Genomic DNA, 17,982 nt, shown 5'->3' with positions numbered 1-17,982 from the left:
CATGCATTAGAATCAGCCTGTCCTCCGATTTCTACCTCCACCAGCCTCTACTGAGCAACACTGTCTCCATGGATGGACATGACAACAGCCTTCTTCACGTGGAGATCCAAGGGTCTGTGTAACTGACTTCTATACAGCTTTTTGTATCTTTATACATTGTTTTTGTAATGTTCAAAACAGATGCTGTGCATCATAATAATTCATATTTTTTACACCGTTGGGAAGAGATGCTTCATTCAGTCTCTGACCATGTTGAACAAGCTGAGACATACAGATATATACAGTACAATACAATACAGTGAACCTTGGTGTCATGGTGGAGAAGATGTTATTTGCACAATTATTGTTTAAATGTGTAATATTAAAACTATTAAAACAAATGTTTAATTTGTCTCAATTGTTTTATTGTTTAGGTTTATGTGGGCCACCTAGAGGAGTCAATAGGTCAGAGGAGTCTATGCCAGTTGATAATGGTATGAAAGTATGAAATTGAAAGCCAAATAGAGATATATACAGATATTTGCTGCTGAATGTTCTGTGTGTTTGAAGGGAAAATCTCTTAAATACTGTGCTAGAGATGCCACGCCTTTTCTTTGTGGTTTATCTTTGTCTAATTAAAAATTCATTATCTCATTATCTAGAGTCAGTATTGCATGACTATTTGAATCAGGTGTGTTAGTGTCTAACTAGAACAAGAGCCTGCACACACCCTGTGGCTCTCTGGGACCAGAGCTGGTGACCTCCCTGCTCCATAGCAACAGACATAGCAACACAACATGGGAAATCCCCATGATGAAGCCTGTAATGTTCTCTAGTATCCACTAGATGGCAGAGTCGCACAGAGGGATTTCACCATAGGATTCATTGTCCACATGTTATTATTACACCAGTGCTACCATTGGCAGAGGAGGAGGCTATGTGCTCGAACTTCAGGTTAGCTGAAGCTTTAGAGAATTCGGATTTATTTTCTGGAATAGCCCCTTGGTGAAAACATCATCTATGTTTGTAGGCCTAAATTAAGCTGTATTATGATACATATGTAAATGTTTTTTGTCTGTCTTCGTGTGAATAATCATACCATATTAAAAGGTTACGCACCATCAGGTCAATAAAGTGCATTGCACTCGTAGATTTATTACGTTTCATGACTTTCCATTCACACTCAACAATAACGCATGGTATAAAACTGGACTGGTATACATGGGAAAAGTTACATTCAGTCTCATCACCATTGGGGAAAAGTCGGAAAGTGTCAAGTGTATTGACAGTGCGCTGTACGACACAGCGGGCTACAGTATTTTTCCCTGCTGAATATTCAGCCCTGCCGCTACAACGTCAGAGAGAGGAAGGGCGGTGTCGTTCAGGTAAGCACTACGCCGCACAGAGGACGCGCTGTGCGCACACAGCTACCACTGTGAAGACAACCGTGGAGATCCAGGTGCCACGTTCTGTTGCCAAAGGGATACATGTGATTGATACAAAGTAGCAATTGTGGAGTTTAAATAGACAATCGGATACAAAGCATCCTCACACTCGCTCCGCCAAACCCTTAAAAGCAGAAGGAAATAAGGAAGTCAACCGTTAGTTCTGTTTTTCTGGAAGTTAGCGGAGCATCGTCACTATGTTCAGTTGGGTAAACAAAGAACAAGGTGGCAGAAATAAGGACGGCGAGATGTATCAAACTGTAACGGAGGGTCTTCAAACTCTCTATTCTAAGAAATTATTGCCGTTGGAGGAAACATATCTTTTCCATGATTTCCACTCCCCAGCGTTGGAGTCTGCGGATTTCCAGAGCAAGCCCATGGTTCTTCTGGTTGGGCAGTATTCCACGGGGAAGACAACCTTCATAAGGTAGGCCTATGTTGTGTAATTCAGCCACAGTTACCAAATCCATCTACATTCTGTGAACTTTTTCCTACAGCATTCACTGATCCCTCAGGAATGACTTAGCAGTCAAGGTTATTGTTGTGGTAAAATAAACAGCCTCCTATTCACCTGGCGGGGGGGTTAAGGTTAGGGTTTGGGTGGGGGCATGTCAGCTGTCAAATAAAGTTAATCTGCTGTCAAATGTTAAAATATTATGATACCGTTTAAATGACTTAACAATAAGCAAATATAGCATTTGATAAGGTGGTGGTTTAGTTATAGCCTATAATGCATTAGTGCATATCAATATTCTGCAGCGGGGGGGATCGAACCCTCTTTTGGCGCGACTCCCGAGGCGCGGTCGCACAATCCATTATTAGACCACCGGGATGTTAGCCTTCATTTGGGTAGGCTGCCATGACGGGCTTACATGTACATAGGCCAAGATCTCTACAGTTCCATTGTTTGATTTACTCTGAATCCTGTGTGATACTTCCCCTTTCCCCTCTGATCTGCCGGGGAGGCGCCATGGGGAGTGTACCACCACTACTTAGATGGAGGTTTCATGTCACGAGTTAAAAGCTGCGAATAAACGCTTTCTTCTCATACCCCTCCTCCTCCAGGGCAAACAAGAGCTAATGCACCAGCATTGTCCCGGTTGTGTGTTTTCTGCACACAATATCGAGATCATGTTTCACTACCACTGTAGTTTATACTCTGTACTGTTTCTGGGTATGGTAGTCTACAAGCCCTTATAAAAACCAACACACCATCATCAAGCCAAGGATACATTTGGGAAACTCAGTGAGTCACCATGCAAACCAACAAAGAGTCATAACCTACATGAATTTCTCTGAATTTATGGCAACGACAAGCATGATCTTTAATCTATTAGACTAGCAGACAGCACCCATGTCAGTTCAATAATGAATGCCTCTGAGAGTCTGCAGCAAGACAGGATATGCACCCTGAGTCCCTATCTCTAGAGAAGATGCCTCTGGTCGAGTAGTGTGACTGCCAGGCTTGGCAGCTGTGGAAAGGAGATACACAATTCTGAGAACTAGGTCAATAACACGCCCCTTTGTGTAACACGAAGGGGATCTACTCTGGCTCACCTTACAGGTTATGTGTTGGGACTCTTGAACATTGTGGCTTCAATTGAGCAACTTTGTTGTTGTGTTACTTCAAATGTGCTCATCACCTCTGGAGACATCATGATCGCAGAGTGACGTGTGTTCACTGCCACTGAGGCCTGTTGGGGTTTTTGCAGATGCATAACTGCCAGGGGAGAGGTAGCCTGGTGGAAGTGAAAGTTGAAGTGAAATGAAACGTGAAGGTGTCTGCTTAGGGTGAGGTGCAATGCAATGCAGTGAAACAGAAGGTTGCAGATAGAAATGCAATGGCTAGAGCTGACACAGTTCTCCCTATTTCTGACAGACAATCATATCTGTTCTAGTTTAGTCCATTTCTATCTGAGTGTTCTGGAACGTTGCACCTCCTGGACAAGCCCCAAGTACTTCAAGCTGGACCTTCTAACTCTACTACAGAGCTGCTCCAGGGTCCTACTGCAGGGTTTAGGGGCTGGGGGAGGGGGTGGGGTGCTGGGGGAGGGGGGTGGGTGGGGTAGACTGGGCTATGGTCTGCTCTTCGTGGAAGAGGTGGCATGCCTAGGGTGTAGGGGCTAGGGCATGTTTTGAGAATGTGTGTCTAAGGATGGCATTCCTCTCCTGCTGCTCTGTTTGCAGACCTTTGACATGCTGTTATCCTCTCACAGGAAGAAGGGAAGAGCTATAACATGGCAGGGAGGGCAGGAAAACAACACCATGACAGCAGGCTAGGCAGGAATAACAACACCATGACAGCAGAGCAGTGTTCCTGGTCTTGGGGGGGCATATATCAACCTCTCTACATGTCTTTGATGTTGTTCTACTGCTGGCAGAGGATGACTGAGAATCATCAGTCACCCAGTGAAGGGATGCTTTGAACTCACATTGTTTTTCTCTGGGATGGAGGGTAGTGTTTACAATGTTTCCAGAAGTACCTTTCTTACACACACACACACACACACACACACACACACAGACACACACATAAAACCGGTGTCTCTGTGCTGTGCTGCAGATACAGTACATACTGTTATAAACCCAGTGTCTATGTGCTGTGTCCTGCAGCTACCGGTGGTAGCATATGTCATGTCTTACAATGCTTTATAATCAAACCAGTGTCTCTGTGCTGTGTGCTGCAGGTACCTGCTGGAGCAGGACTTCCCAGGCATGCGGATTGGCCCAGAGCCCACCACGGACGGCTTCATCGCTGTGATGTACGGAGAGAACGAGGGGGTTATCCCTGGCAATGCTCTGGTAGTCGACCCCAGGAAACCCTTCCGCAAACTCAACGCCTTCGGAAACTCTTTCCTCAACAGGTAACAGGGTTGTGTGGTTGCCATGGCGATTTTTTTTTGTGTGACCTCTCTGTGAACCTGGGGTTTGCGGGTTTGTTTGAATAGCCCTCTACGTTTACTAGAGAGAGATGGCCGCAGCAGCTCCAGTGGGTTTATGTAATCGTGTTAGAAACAGCCGAGGTGAAGAGATTGTTGTGGTAGTTCTGTCCCATTGCTTCCTGACAAGCCAGACCTCCTGACATAGCTGTCATTCTGTTCCACAAACAGTAAGAGACGGGATGTGACTCTGTCACCTCATATTGATTGAAGCAGGAGTTTTTGGCTGGTGTTGGCTTCATCAGTTTTAATTTTAGCCAAACAACATTCATGTCCGAAGCGTGCTTCCTCTTTCCAGATATTTCTGTGCAGTTAGGGGAAGCGGGTAAGTAGCGAAGTGACAGTGGCCCAAGGTAAGGTCAAAGACATTCCTGACAGACTGAAGTCCAGCGGAACCCGTCACAATACACATTGTTCCTGTGGAAGTCTCTGTGCGTCACTACATGTCACCTAGAATATGTTTTTTAACTCCACCCAACACTCGTTATTCTACATGGATGAATTTATGGTTCCTAGATTGGAGCCACGGTTGGAGAGCGTACTTCAGTTTGTTAGTTCAACAGCTGAATCCTTCCTGCTAAGAACAATAGCCTAGGAAGGTGTGGTTGTTGCCAGTAGGCCCGAGATGGAGATCTGACCATATGCTACACTTTATTAGGCAGGGTGAAGAGTAGGGGGGAGAGAGAGTAAATTAGCTGAATATATTTATGATATGAGTGTTCCTAGGTGTTTTGAAGTCGGTACTGTATTCATATGTGAAACGTTGTCTTCTTCTTTCTCCCGTGTGTGCAGGTTCATCTGCTCCCAGATGCCCAACCAGGTCCTCCAGAGCATCAGTGTGATCGACACCCCAGGGATCCTGTCTGGAGAGAAGCAGCGCATCAGCAGAGGTCAGTAGCAATGGAACCCAGGGCTCAGGGCTGCGTTCAACAGGCCACAATGCTGTGGAGCGATCAGATATAACCATACAACATGTGGAACAGACATGAGGATGCCTCTCTGACATGTAGAACAAGGGATCTATCTGCAATGAGTGTTGCAACCTCCTGAACATGACTCTTAGGCAAAGCATGATGGAATCTCTCCGGTGGAGACTGGTAGAGGTAGAAATCAGAGGACAGGTTCATTGTGTGTGTTTGACACGATTCCTCATTCCATGCATTACAATGAGCCGATGGGCTCATTGTAATGCATGTAATGAGGATGTTTTCTACCTCCACCAGCCTCTTAATCTCTCCGGTGCTCTCGGTGTTTTCTAGGATGTAAATCCAGTGTGAGCTGGTTGAGCCTATGTTATATTCCCCTCAGGTATGAAGTAATACAGTAGGAGAGGCCTTATAGGCCTTAGTAATGTCTTCATACAGTAAGAGAGGCCTTATAGGCCATAGTAACAATCTCATACAGGAGAATAGGCCTTATAGGGCATAGTAATGTCTTCGTACAGTAGGTTGAGGCCTTACAGGGCGTAGTAATCTCCTCATACAGTACTATGAGGCCTTACAGGGAATAGTAATGTTCTCGTAGGAGAGTCCTCATAGGCTGTAGTAACGACCTCATACAGAAGGAAGCCTTGGTAATGACCTTGTTACTAATGGCTTCGTTAGTCGCACCAGCCCCACCATCAGTTTCCTCCATCTTGAGGTAACAATGAGAACGTCAACTCTGGTTTCAATATCAGTCATTCACGATCTCCCAGAAGGTTCTCGCTTTCCTTTCCTTGTTTTGACAGGAAAATTGTTTCTGCTGATGCAGATAACCCACTAGGTTTCTATCTGAGACATTTTCTAGAGAGAAACAGAGTTTTGATATGTCCATAAAGAGGAAGTCCTAGGTCTGGTCTAATAGTCCTAGGCCTAGTCTAATAGTCCTAGGTCTGGTCTAATAGTCCTAGGCCTAGTCTAATAGTCCTAGGTCTAGTCTAATAGCCATCTGGGAAGTGCAAGGCAGCAGAAAAAGACAGGTTGAGGACGGCCTCATGGTAATGCATGGAGAGCTCAAACACACACGTTTGATACCACTCTCATTCCATTTCCAGCACGACAATGAGCCCGTCCTCCGATTTCTACCTCCACCAGCCTCCCCTGCTGTCTGTATGTAATGCAATGCTGGTATAATATAATGGAGTATGGAGTATAGAGAGAGTGTAGTATGGGGAATAGAGAGAGTGGAGTGTGTGGAGTGTGTGGAGTATGGAGAGTATATGGAGGATATGGAGCATAGAGCATAGAGTATAGAGTGTAGAGCGTGGAGCGTGGAGCGTGGAACATGGAACATGGAACATGGAGTGTGGAACATGGAGCGTGGAGTGTGGAGGGCATGGAGTATGCAGAGTATGGATGGGCGTTCTAACATCTGGTCCTGCTTTTGTTGAGCTGACTTGCATTCCTCAAACCCCAGCCTTGAACATTCTTCTCCTGACTCATCATGACGTCAGTTAGGTTTCACCATCGGAAAATATTCAGACTACTTCACTTTTTCCACATTTTGTTATGTTATAGAATTTAAAATGGATTAAATTAAAAGAATTAATACTTTCCGAAGGCACTGTATATTGAATTTATTTATATGAAAAATAAAACGACAAACCAAAGATGTCATCATTCAGGACCACTGCACTTATATAGCCGTCATCTAGAAGGAAATGAGTATTAAAGGATATTTCCAAGATCTCACTTTTTAGATCAATCCGACAAATTAAAGTTAGTTTTATTAGCGTCCTTCAGGCTATTATAATCCTTGTCAGCGTTGACCTTTTCCATGCCGATGACATCATCGCCTGTTCCCACAGTCAGTCGTGTGGTTCTCAGAGCTCCGTGACTCCGCCCTGACTCTGGGTGCCTTGGCCCGGCCCGGCCTGCCACATTCCTCCCAGTGCTGTAAGCCCCTCCAGTGTTTGTTCTAGCAACATGTGTGCTCATTAAAGAGCAGGTCTCCCGCGCTGCTCAAACCTTCTCTTTTCCTCCGGTAATCAAAAAGGAGGAAATCTCCAAGGCCATCAGTTGCCTACTCATTCAAGGGTATAACAACAATGATGCAGTTAGAACACAGCAGTAGAATAGTAGTAGTAGTAGTATTATTATTAGTACTTCATTTCATCAGTCAAGTGTATACATACTTACTTCTACCTTTGACACCCTCCTCCATTACCTCTGACATTCCCCTTCAATACTTGTTCAATGTGCCAACATACGCTTACTGAAATCTATCTGCAGATCCGGGGCGGGTCTGACGCCTTCTGTGTCTGGATACAAGCTGCCATGGTTTATTTATGAAGGGAGTGTGTGTGTGTGGTGTGTGTGTGTGTGGTGTGTGTGTGTGTGTGTGTGCTTGTGTGTGTGTGCGTGTGTGTGTGTGTGTGTGTGTGTGTGTGTGTGTGTGTGTGTGTGTGTGTGTGTGTGTGTGTGTGTGTGTGTGTGTTCCACAGGACAGTTAGCCTATCACGGGACGTGCTGCTTGTTTAACCTGCACAGGTAGTGTTTTGTCGACACGCATAGATAAAGACTGTTTGTCATTGGGTTAGGGTTAACTTCATATACCTACCTACCTGTACCCTCACTCCATTTCAGGAGGCCTAGAGTATAGTCATATTTAAAGGTGATGTTTGGATGTTATGTATAAACATTAAAGAGAATGGCGAGGTGTCCCCTTTAAGAGTGCTGTCACGGGGGATGTCTTATTTAGAGGGCATGTAAGAACAGAACCGGCCTGTTCATGAAATCAGCTGGGCTGCAGGCAGTATGCTGGCTAAGGCAGCACAATGGTGACACTGTAGTCTTTACTGTAGGCCTACTCCTTCAATGTTCGATACGGAATGTGAGGTGATTTAGTGTGACATGGAGATATGTATTTGTCCATATCCAGGTTACGACTTCTCTGAGGTGCTGAGGTGGTTCGGGGAGCGGGTCGACCGGATCATCCTGCTGTTCGACGCCCACAAGCTCGACATCTCAGACGAGTTCTCAGAGGCCATCAAGGCCTTCAGAGGTCAAGACGACAAGATCAGAGTGGTGCTCAACAAGGCAGACCAGGTACAAGGTCTTTCTTCCTTTTCTCTCTCTATCTCTCTCTCTCTTTCTCTTTCCCTCTCTTTCTTCTCTTTCTACATCTCTCTATCTATGTTTATCAGTCTATCTTTTTAGTATCAGTCTTTCTATCAGTCTATGCATCTTCTGTCCCTCCTTCCATATAATATCCCCCCCCCCCCCACCAGGTGGACACCCAGCAGCTGATGCGTGTCTACGGCGCCCTCATGTGGTCACTGGGGAAGGTGATCAACACCCCGGAGGTGGTGCGTGTGTACCTGGGCTCGTTCTGGGCCAAACCCCTGCAGAACACAGACAACCGTCGGCTGTTTGAGGCCGAGACCCAGGACCTGTTCAAAGACATCCAGGGGCTGCCACGCAACGCTGCACTACGCAAGCTCAACGACCTCATCAAACGAGCCCGTCTGGCCAAGGTGAGACGGTAGTCCCCCTACTCTTCACCCTGCCTGTCCATCCTGACTCTGAACTTGAATTGACACTACAGAGCCGAACTAAGCTGAGCCGAGCTGGACTGAGCTAGCCAGCTCATCATATCAATTCCATTCCATGCATTACAATGAGCCTGTCCTCCGATTTCTACCTCCATTAGCCTCCCCTGATATGTCAGAGGGTGGTCATGTGTTATTCTAACACCTCGTGCCTGTGTTGTCTTAGGACTGACCCTGGCTGACGACTGTTGTTTTTAGCCTGTTGTTCCAAAGTAGACATTTCCTCTGGGCCCCTTCACCCCTGAGTCCCAGTCAGACCAGGGTCAACTTCGTGTAGGGGACTGGTGCTTGGGTCTGCTCACCCAGGCCAGTTTACACTCAGCAGGGCCGCGCCTGAGAAGCAGACCTTATCTCTTCCGTAATATTTTCCAACTGGTCAGACAAACAGGAATCTATCAGCTCTCTGCATTCCTTCCTGCCAGGCTATGTCTGGGCTGGGTATGGGTATGGGGCAGGCTCTGGAGTTGGGGCTATGCCAGGGGCTGGGTATGGGTATGGGGCTAGAGCTATGTCTGGGTATGGGTATAGGGTTGTGGTTATGGCTGAGGCTGTAGCTGGGTATGGGGCTTGGACCAGGACCAGGACAGGGTTTGGAGCTGGGTATGGGGTTGGGGCTGGGGTGGCTGGGACCAGGACAGGAGCTGGAGCTGGAGCTGGGGCAGGGGCTGGGGCTGGGGCCGGGGCCAGGGTTGGGGCTTGGACTGGGGCTGGGGTGGCTGGGACTACATGTGGCAAGTATTGTATGGAGCGTGTGAAACCATGTGAAGTAGTGGTGCAGTGCTCTGTAACCCCAGGTTGGCCCTGTCGACCCTTCTTCCTAGGATGAGGAATGCATGACGTACGTAGCACACACTGACACACACACATTCTAGTACACACACACACACACACACACACACACACACACACACACACACACACACAGAGACATGTTCACACACATGCACCATGCAACGCCCCCCCCCAACCACCAAGGCCTGCCTGTCAGTCTATAAGCAGTGCCGTTCCTGTTCCAGCAGTGGCGTTCCCCTGTGCCCACTTCCCCACATCCCCTCACCCACACTACCTCTGCTTCCAGCAGGAGTAAACACTCAGGCAGGGACAGACTCAACCTGCCCGTCCCCTGGAGCTGCCTTCCTGTCCACACAGCTTTATTGAGGAAACTGTTGTATAAACACGGTGTTGTTGAATGTTCCCCTGGCAAGGACACGCTGAAGGTGGAGCTGGAAACACCAGAGAGAGAGAGAGAGATTGATAACCCTGCTGGTACACAGTACACAGTGCGCCTAGACACACACACACACACACGCACACGCGCGCGCGTGCGTACAACACACACACACACACATGTGTACAACACGCACACACACACACACCCTTCAACTAACAGAGGTGTGAGAACGCTACGCTGATAAATATGTTTGCTATGTGTTTGAATGTGTCGTGATGTAACCCATCTCCCCCTATCCCACCACACCGTCATCCCAGTGCTTCTCACTATGAAACCAGAGGAACAATGTCTGTTTGAAAGTATTTTCATATTGCTTTAATCATTTAAAATAAAAAATAAAAAAAAGCTAAAATCTTGCCATGAAATCAGAACCCAGATGTCTTGCTCCTGCTGATGCCCTCCTGACCCCCTCCCCCCTGCAGGTGCATGCTTACATCATCAGCTACTTGAAGAAGGAGATGCCGTCTCTGTTCGGGAAGGAGAAGAAGAAGGAGGAGCTGATTATGCGTCTCCCTGAGATCTACACCATACTGCAGAGGGAGCACCACATCTCCCCCGGAGACTTCCCCAACGTAGTCAAGATGCAGGTAGGATGAAGGGATGGATGGATGGATGGATGGATGGATGGATGGATGGATTATAGTATTTAGAATTCTGAATGTTTGCCCATATTCTGATCATCTTGCATATCTTATTCAAATAATGTAAAAAAAAATATATATAGTTGTTGAGATGAGGAATAGAACTGGTGAGAACATGGTTTTATTTGAGAGAATTTCCCGATGTGAGCATGTCTGTGTCTGGGCCGCCTCCACCCTTCTCTTTAATATCAACACTTCATTAAAACGTCATTAAGCACTATATTAGCACTGCAAAACCATCACCATCTAGTCTATAGCAGGACACGGCCACACCTTTGTCCTGCTCCACATCTGTGTGTGTGTGTCTCTGTGTGTGTGTGTCTGTGTGTGTCTGTCTGTGTGTGAGAGCAGCTGGTTCAGCTATAGAGAGCTTAGCTGTAGTCCCTTCCTCTGCCCTTCTCCCCCTGAAGTATGCACTTGTTCACTCCCCCTCAGGGCTTTCATAGGAAAGCACTGATGGAACACATACAGGGGAAACGCCCTCTAGCCAGTAGTCTGTTGCTTAAACTAAGCACATGCTTTCAAATCTGTGAGGGGAGGGTTGAATGAATGCACACTCGGAGGGAAGAGAGATAATCGGACCACAGCCCTTGTCCACACAATGCAGGCTGTCCCTGGAGGGGAGAAGGCAACTCGTTGAACCTGCATACACACACACACACACACACACACACACACACACACACACACACACACACACACACTTGGAAGTGAGCGCAGTGCAGCTGGGTGGGAGACATTGTCTAGAGAACAGTTCCAGTGAACAGAGAGAGAATGTTATGGTGTGTATCGTTCCCCCTACGGGGAAGTGTATCCCCCCAGCTTGTTGTTGTGTATCTGAGCACAGGGACCACCAACTCCAGTCTCAGATTCCTCTGCAGTTAGTAATGCATGTTGTTTACTCAAACACACTCTTCGACACTACACCCCACACCTGGTGTGTGTGTGTGTGTGTGTGTGTGTGTGTGTGTGTGTGTGTGTGTGTGTGTGTGTGTGTGTGTGTGTGTGTGTGTGTGTGTGTGTGTGTGTGTGCGTGCGTGCTCTGTTCCCTACCATGTGTTTGTCAATCAGGGACAGTCAAATAGTGAAGTGGATCCATTACATACCCTCAGGGTATTCTAGTTTATCCTAGCCCACAGCTATGGGCCACATGTTGCCTTATGATATCATTCTAAACAATTGTCAGCTCATTGTCAATATTTACATTGCCGACATTGTTAGTAGTTTAAATTCCTTTGTTTGTGGATGAGGGACGGCCCGGCCCACTGTGTGACATTGTAACAGTTGTATTTTTCTTCCAAAAAATATGACACCATTTCCCCTACTGATTGGCTGCATGTAGAGGATCCTTGCTGTGTTGATGTACGCTGCTGTGCAGGATTACATAGGATTAAGGAAGTGTAATCTGATTATGTTTGCAATGAGCAGAACTCTCACATGAATGTTGGCCCTAAGTATTTCTGGCGTGTATCCCTCTTCTCTAACGTCATGATAGCCAATGTTAAAAACAAGCTATAAACACACACACACACACACACACACACACACACATGAAATACATTAGATAATTGCTTATTGAACAAGTTAATGTGTTTCCATCTGTCCCTATTCAAATAAATCATAGCTGAATAGATAATCAAATCATCTTGTTTTGTCTTTGTGTTCTGTGTCTTTAGGAGCAGCTGCAGCACTACGACTTCAGCAAGTTCCCGTCCCTGAAGATGAAGCTGATCGAGTCAGTGGACAAGATGCTGGCCAATAAGATCTCTGGCCTGATGGCCATGATCAGGGACGAGGAGAGCAGGGCGCCGGTGCAGCAGGTGTCAGGCGGAGCCTTCGAGGGCTCCCAGGACGGGCCGTTCGGACACGGCTACGGCGAGGGCATCGACGCCGGCTCCGACACCGAGGACTGGATCGTCTACCGTGACAAACACAAGTACGACGAGATCTTCTACACGCTGATGCCCGTCAACGGCAAGATCACCGGCGTCAACGCCAAGAAGGAGATGATGAACTCCCGCCTGCCCAACACGGTCCTCGGAAAGATCTGGAAGCTGTCGGACTGTGACAAAGACGGCATGCTGGACGACGAGGAGTTCGCCCTGGCGCAGCACCTGATCAAGGTGAAGCTGGAGGGGTACGAGCTGCCCACCGAGCTGCCCCAACACCTGGTGCCCCCCATCCACAGGAAGAACCCTGTCGCTGACATCCTCTACAACCACGAGGAGGACTAGAACACCAACGAAGAAGACACACCGATCCTTAACAATGAGGAGGACTAAGGTCTAAACACCAACGAAGAAAGGGTCTAAGGCCTAAATACCAACGAAGAAGTCACACTGACCCTGTAAGGGGACAACATGGGGACAACTCTACAGTACCTTTTTAAATGAACAGTGACCCAGAAGTTGGAATTAAACACTTATTTTTTTGACACTTACATGTAACATATTTTGCCTTACTTTTTGACATGCTTGGTGGAGTTCTATCTGTATCCGAAATGTTGTTTATGTCTTGACTGCTAGTAGATTTGACAGCCAGACAACTTGCTCAGACAGTTGGTAGGGAAAGTCCATATCTAAATCAGTCTAGATATGATACGAAACGATGTTCACATGGATGAAAATCCACTATTCAGTAGCCTTCTTGTTTCAGTTCTTGAAACAAACATAATTACAAACATAACAAACATAGGAAATCTATGAATCCTGCCTTTTAGATGTGTGTGACTTTAACCTTTTCATTGTCACCATGTTTTATGGGAGAGTTTGGAATACATCAGATGACGGGCTCATTGGTTTGATTCCATTCCTCATTCCATTCCATGCATTAAAATGAGCCCATCCTCCGATTTCTACCTCCACCAGCCTCCCCTGGTTCATATGTTTCTCAAGTTTAGATTAGTGTTAATGAAGGTTAACTGATAGTATAGTGGGGCAACTACAAAACTTGGGTCAAATGTATATTTTGGGAGTAGTTTAAAAAACAAAACAAAAATTCTATGTAGACGTAAGTGCGAACAAACCTTCTTCTGAACCATCCTTGGGGAGGTTTCTGTCTGAGAGGCGGAGGAAGTGTGGGGTGATGGAATGGCCACAGGTTAGAGAGCATCTCCTCTTGTTTTAACAGACGATGACAATGGAAACTGCTTTGCTATTTTACTTGCTAGAAATAGAACACACCCTGGTCTGGCCTGGGCTGAACGACTGGTGTCTCAAGCCTTAATGATACACTTCACAATGTGAAACAGTCCCTTGCATTTTGGAGATTAGACAAATTTGAACATCTAGATAACAACATATATTTCCTCTATGTTTGTGTGCCTATGATGGGAGTGAGGGCCTTGAGGCCTTTGTGGCGACGCTCACAACCAGCTATTATGATTGTGCCTTTGAGAAATGACTGTCCATTGTATCTAGTCAGCAGTCTAATGTTGCGAATTAAAAGTATGTCTATGTGCGCTTCATCTTTCCTCTAACAAAGGGAGAACTGTCGTTGTTCTCTTTCTGTCCAGGAACTGGATGAGATAGAATATCAAATGTTGAAAATTATCTGAATGTAAAAGTTAGAATTCTATATTTTTTGAATCTGTTATGTTTTGTAATATTGTGATTTTGAAGGGTGATATTAAAGGTCAAAGTTGTGTTCCTCTCTTTACAATTTTTTGTTTTTATATAATGCATCCATCACGCAAATCCTGTTTATTTTACAGTTGATCAATCGATGATCATGAGTCAAAGACATTTAGTGAACCACATCTCCTGTCTATATTGTACACAAATTAAATCAATAATGTCTGCAACTCTATTATGCTCCCCAGTGACTTATTTTAGACATGCTTTTCAGAGTTGTGGACGTTACTTTTCTCATTTGTTATTTTTGTTCTGTGCCACTTAGCATTTACCTTGAGTGTACTCTTGCCTGTCAATAGCCACTCTACAATAGAACAAACAATTGAAACTTCTTGCATCATTTCCTGTTTTGGGAGGGAGGGAGGGGTTGTGTGGAGACTTTTCTGGTTGTATTGCATAATATGCTTCATTAGTCAATGATGAACATTGTGTTGGGAGACTTCTTTCTTTCTCTGTCCAAATGTAAACGGTTAATGTTAACACCCCCTTCATGTACAGCCTCGTTATTGTACAGTTTGTGAATAATCATACTGCAGTATACAGGCTCTATGTATGGATTATCAGGGAATGTATATATTATTAAACAATGTGTAAAACATGTCAGTCTTCATGTTCGTGTTTATTCTGAATGTATAAGAATCAGACTTGGGTCAAGTATCAAATTATTTTAAATACTTGGCCTGTGCTTGGTTCAGTTGCCTGGTACAATGGAACCAATGGAATGGTCCCAAAAGTGGAAACACCACTTAAAATGACACTCTTACTTAACCAAGTGCCATTGCATAATGTTATAGACAACGCTTTTTTTTTTTTTTATAGTCAAAACTCTTTTTATATTTCCTCATTCTTATAATTTTAGTATTTTCATGAGAAATGAGACTTGAAATGGGAAGTGAGATGAGTTGTGGATTCACCCAGAGTTTTATTTCCGTATCTATATTATGTACACCAGGAAAGGCTGGTGGAGGAGAAATCGGAGGATGGGCTCAATGTAATGGATGGAATAGAATGAGGAATGCTACCAAACACACCTCCACTGGTGTATATTATGTCCATCTGGCTATGATCTCCCCCATCCTCCCCTAGGTTCTGTAAAGTGCTGAGTTGTCATGAAATGTAGACATGAAATGAAATCATGTAGCATGTGCTGCAATCAAGATTTACAACTTGTATGTAATGATGTCCAGAGAAATGTCTGATTCCTGGCTGGTTGGAGTACTCAGAGTCACAGTATCTACAGCAGGGGAGGCTGGTGGAGGTAGAAATCGGAAGACGGACTCATTGTAACGCATGGAATGAAATGTGGAATTTGATACCAATTCCATGCATTACAATGAGCCCATCTACCTCCACCATCTTCCACTGCATCTACAGTATGGCTCTGGGTTCACTCTACCTTGTATACAACACGATTATGTTCTGACTTACTTTTATAGCATTGTTCACCTAACCTATAGAGGAAATGACAGTCCTCACCTAACTACTCCTCAATTAAAAACCCTGCCCTATCATAAATTGCCTATTCAGCACCTTTGGTTTGTGTGCCAAATTGCCCTGTGTAACGCTAGCCGACAGGTTAACCGTTGCCCCCTGCCTCCCATGCAGTAAGCCATGTCAGGAGAGACAACTGCCCATGTTGTAAATGCCTGACTGCCAATGGCTTCAAAGTTCATTCTCACATTCTCTGCATCGGAGTAAAGAAGCTCCATGCAGAATGAATAAGGAAGAGATGAGAATCTAGATAAGAATCTCTGTGGTGTTTTCACTCTGTGTATCACAGTATCACTGGATAAGGATATTTTGACTGGAAGGTAAGCACTAAGCAAGGCAACCATGTATGACTTCTGTCTATGGCCTATTGACCTTGTGTTTCTCAGTCAATTTGCTTTCTGTGAATTCGTCGGTCATGATTTCTTTGTGTGATTATTCTCGAGGTTGTGCTTATTATCTGTATTTCAATATAGAATGAGGTCTCTGCGTATTGTCAGAAAAACTAATTTGTAGACTCTTAATGTTACTTACAAGGGTGCTGGTCCTCAATTTGGATCAATAACGTCATGAAAGAAAACAGGACGCACTCTAAAATAAGTGGAACTTGTAGTTATTTTGATGTAATTGTTTGATTTAATTGATTGTAATCTGTATTGACATGTTCTCCAGTACATGGTACATATGTGTTATTCATTGCCACTTTTATTAGAAATCTAAGTACCTGAGTTTCCATTTGAAGAAACACTTAAAACAGCCAAAAGAAGTTAAAGATGACAGCATGTCCTGTACTGTGCTACATCTATGGATCTGAACATAACAAGCACCTTTAGTTGCCTGAAGAAACAGTGCAAGACCATTCTGTCAGCTGTTGTATCACAGTTAGATAATGAACTCTTGATATGACGGTTTCCAGTACTGTATGCTGCAGGGGAGTCTAGTGGAGGTAGAAATCTGAGGATGTGTTTTTCTATACCATTCCTCATTCCATTCCATGCATTACAATGAGCCCGTCCTCCGATTTCTACCTCCACCAGCCTCCCCTTGTATGTTGTATGACTGTGTTTCCTGCTGTTAGTGGAGTATGGCTGGTGTCTTAGCTAATAATTGAGTTATTATGTTTAATAGTTTCCTCATTGCGTTGAAAAGGCTGTCATCTGATGAAGGGGGAGGAGGGCGTTGTAGTGTCCAGTTGAAATGCTCTGAAACCTGTAGTTCATCTAACCAGTGTTCAGTTCAGCACCATACACAGAAGCACCAAATTCATTCCCCTATTACTGTAGAAAGGTGTAATCTCTCTGTTGGTCCCAAAAGACTCAATGAACAGTAAAACACTGTGCCCAGTATCAGGTTCCAAAGAGCATGACAGGTTATGATATAAACTAGGAATATAAAATGCCAAGAATGTTTACAGTGGTTTTGAATGGGCCAGTAAAGAGAGGTGAGGAGGTTTAAAACTCTACCATCAGCAGATAACTGTGATCTTGTCAAACTCACCACCTTGAGTATTGACCCAAACAACCATCACCTTTCGACTCACAGCTACTGTAACCTCACCTCAAAGGTCAAGTCAAAACTCTTTTTCTATTTCCTCATTCTTATCATTTTAGTATGAGATGAGTTGTCAATACATATCACCCAGAGTTATATTTCTGTATCTATATTATGTACACCAGGAAAGGCTGGTGGAGGCAGAAATCAGAGGATGGGCTCATTGTAATGCATGATATAGAATGAGGAATGGTACCAAACACACCAAATGACAATCCTCACCTAACTACTCCTCAATTAAAAACCCTGCTCTATCATAAGTTGCCCATTCATCCCCTTTGGTTTGTGTGCCAAATTGCCCTGTGTAACGCTAGCCGACAGATTAATCTTTGCCCCCTGCCTCCCATGCAGTAAGCCTACTATAACCTTACCTCACTTAGGATAGGGACAACCTTGTGGTTTTGCAACTAGACCATCTTCTGTTCTAGACATTGATAAACAGTAGTAGTTTAGTACTAGTAGTACTAGTAGTTCTGTATGTGTATAGACTGCAAAACATCAATTTGTGACGTGCAGTGATGGTTGTACAATGTATGGTTGCACAA

At 45.0% G+C, this 17,982-nt stretch overlaps 1 protein-coding gene across 1 annotated transcript; it reads left to right on the top strand.

Moving 5' to 3' along the window:
- The first annotated feature begins 1,420 nt into the window (after positions 1–1,420).
- On the top strand, positions 1,421–14,743 carry ehd4 (EH-domain containing 4). The gene is made up of 7 exons (XM_083683072.1): positions 1,421–1,851; positions 4,112–4,288; positions 5,156–5,253; positions 8,225–8,391; positions 8,574–8,819; positions 10,548–10,712; positions 12,443–14,743. The coding sequence occupies exons 1-7, from the start codon at positions 1,622–1,624 to the stop codon at positions 12,998–13,000; spliced, it is 1,641 nt and encodes a 546-aa protein (XP_083539198.1). The 5' UTR covers positions 1,421–1,621; the 3' UTR covers positions 13,001–14,743.
- The last annotated feature ends 3,239 nt before the right edge of the window (positions 14,744–17,982 follow it).

The sequence above is a fragment of the Argentina silus genome (genome assembly GCF_951799395.1).
Source record: "Argentina silus genome assembly, chromosome: 13".
Lineage (NCBI taxonomy): Eukaryota > Metazoa > Chordata > Actinopteri > Argentiniformes > Argentinidae > Argentina > Argentina silus.
The sequence above is the reverse complement of the archived record's forward strand: the minus strand, read 5'-3'. Positions and strand labels throughout refer to the sequence as shown.

What these genes read in the sequence shown, in the direction of transcription:
- ehd4 (XM_083683072.1), top strand. Translation starts at nt 1,622, where the DNA reads ATGTTCAGTTGGGTAAACAAAGAACAAGGTGGCAGAAATAAGGACGGC. An exon ending in GAAGCAGCGCATCAGCAGAG is followed by an intron (nt 5,254 to 8,224) that starts GTCAGTAGCAAT and finishes GTCCATATCCAG; the next exon opens with GTTACGACTTCTCTGAGGTG. An exon ending in AACGAGCCCGTCTGGCCAAG is followed by an intron (nt 8,820 to 10,547) that starts GTGAGACGGTAG and finishes TCCCCCCTGCAG; the next exon opens with GTGCATGCTTACATCATCAG.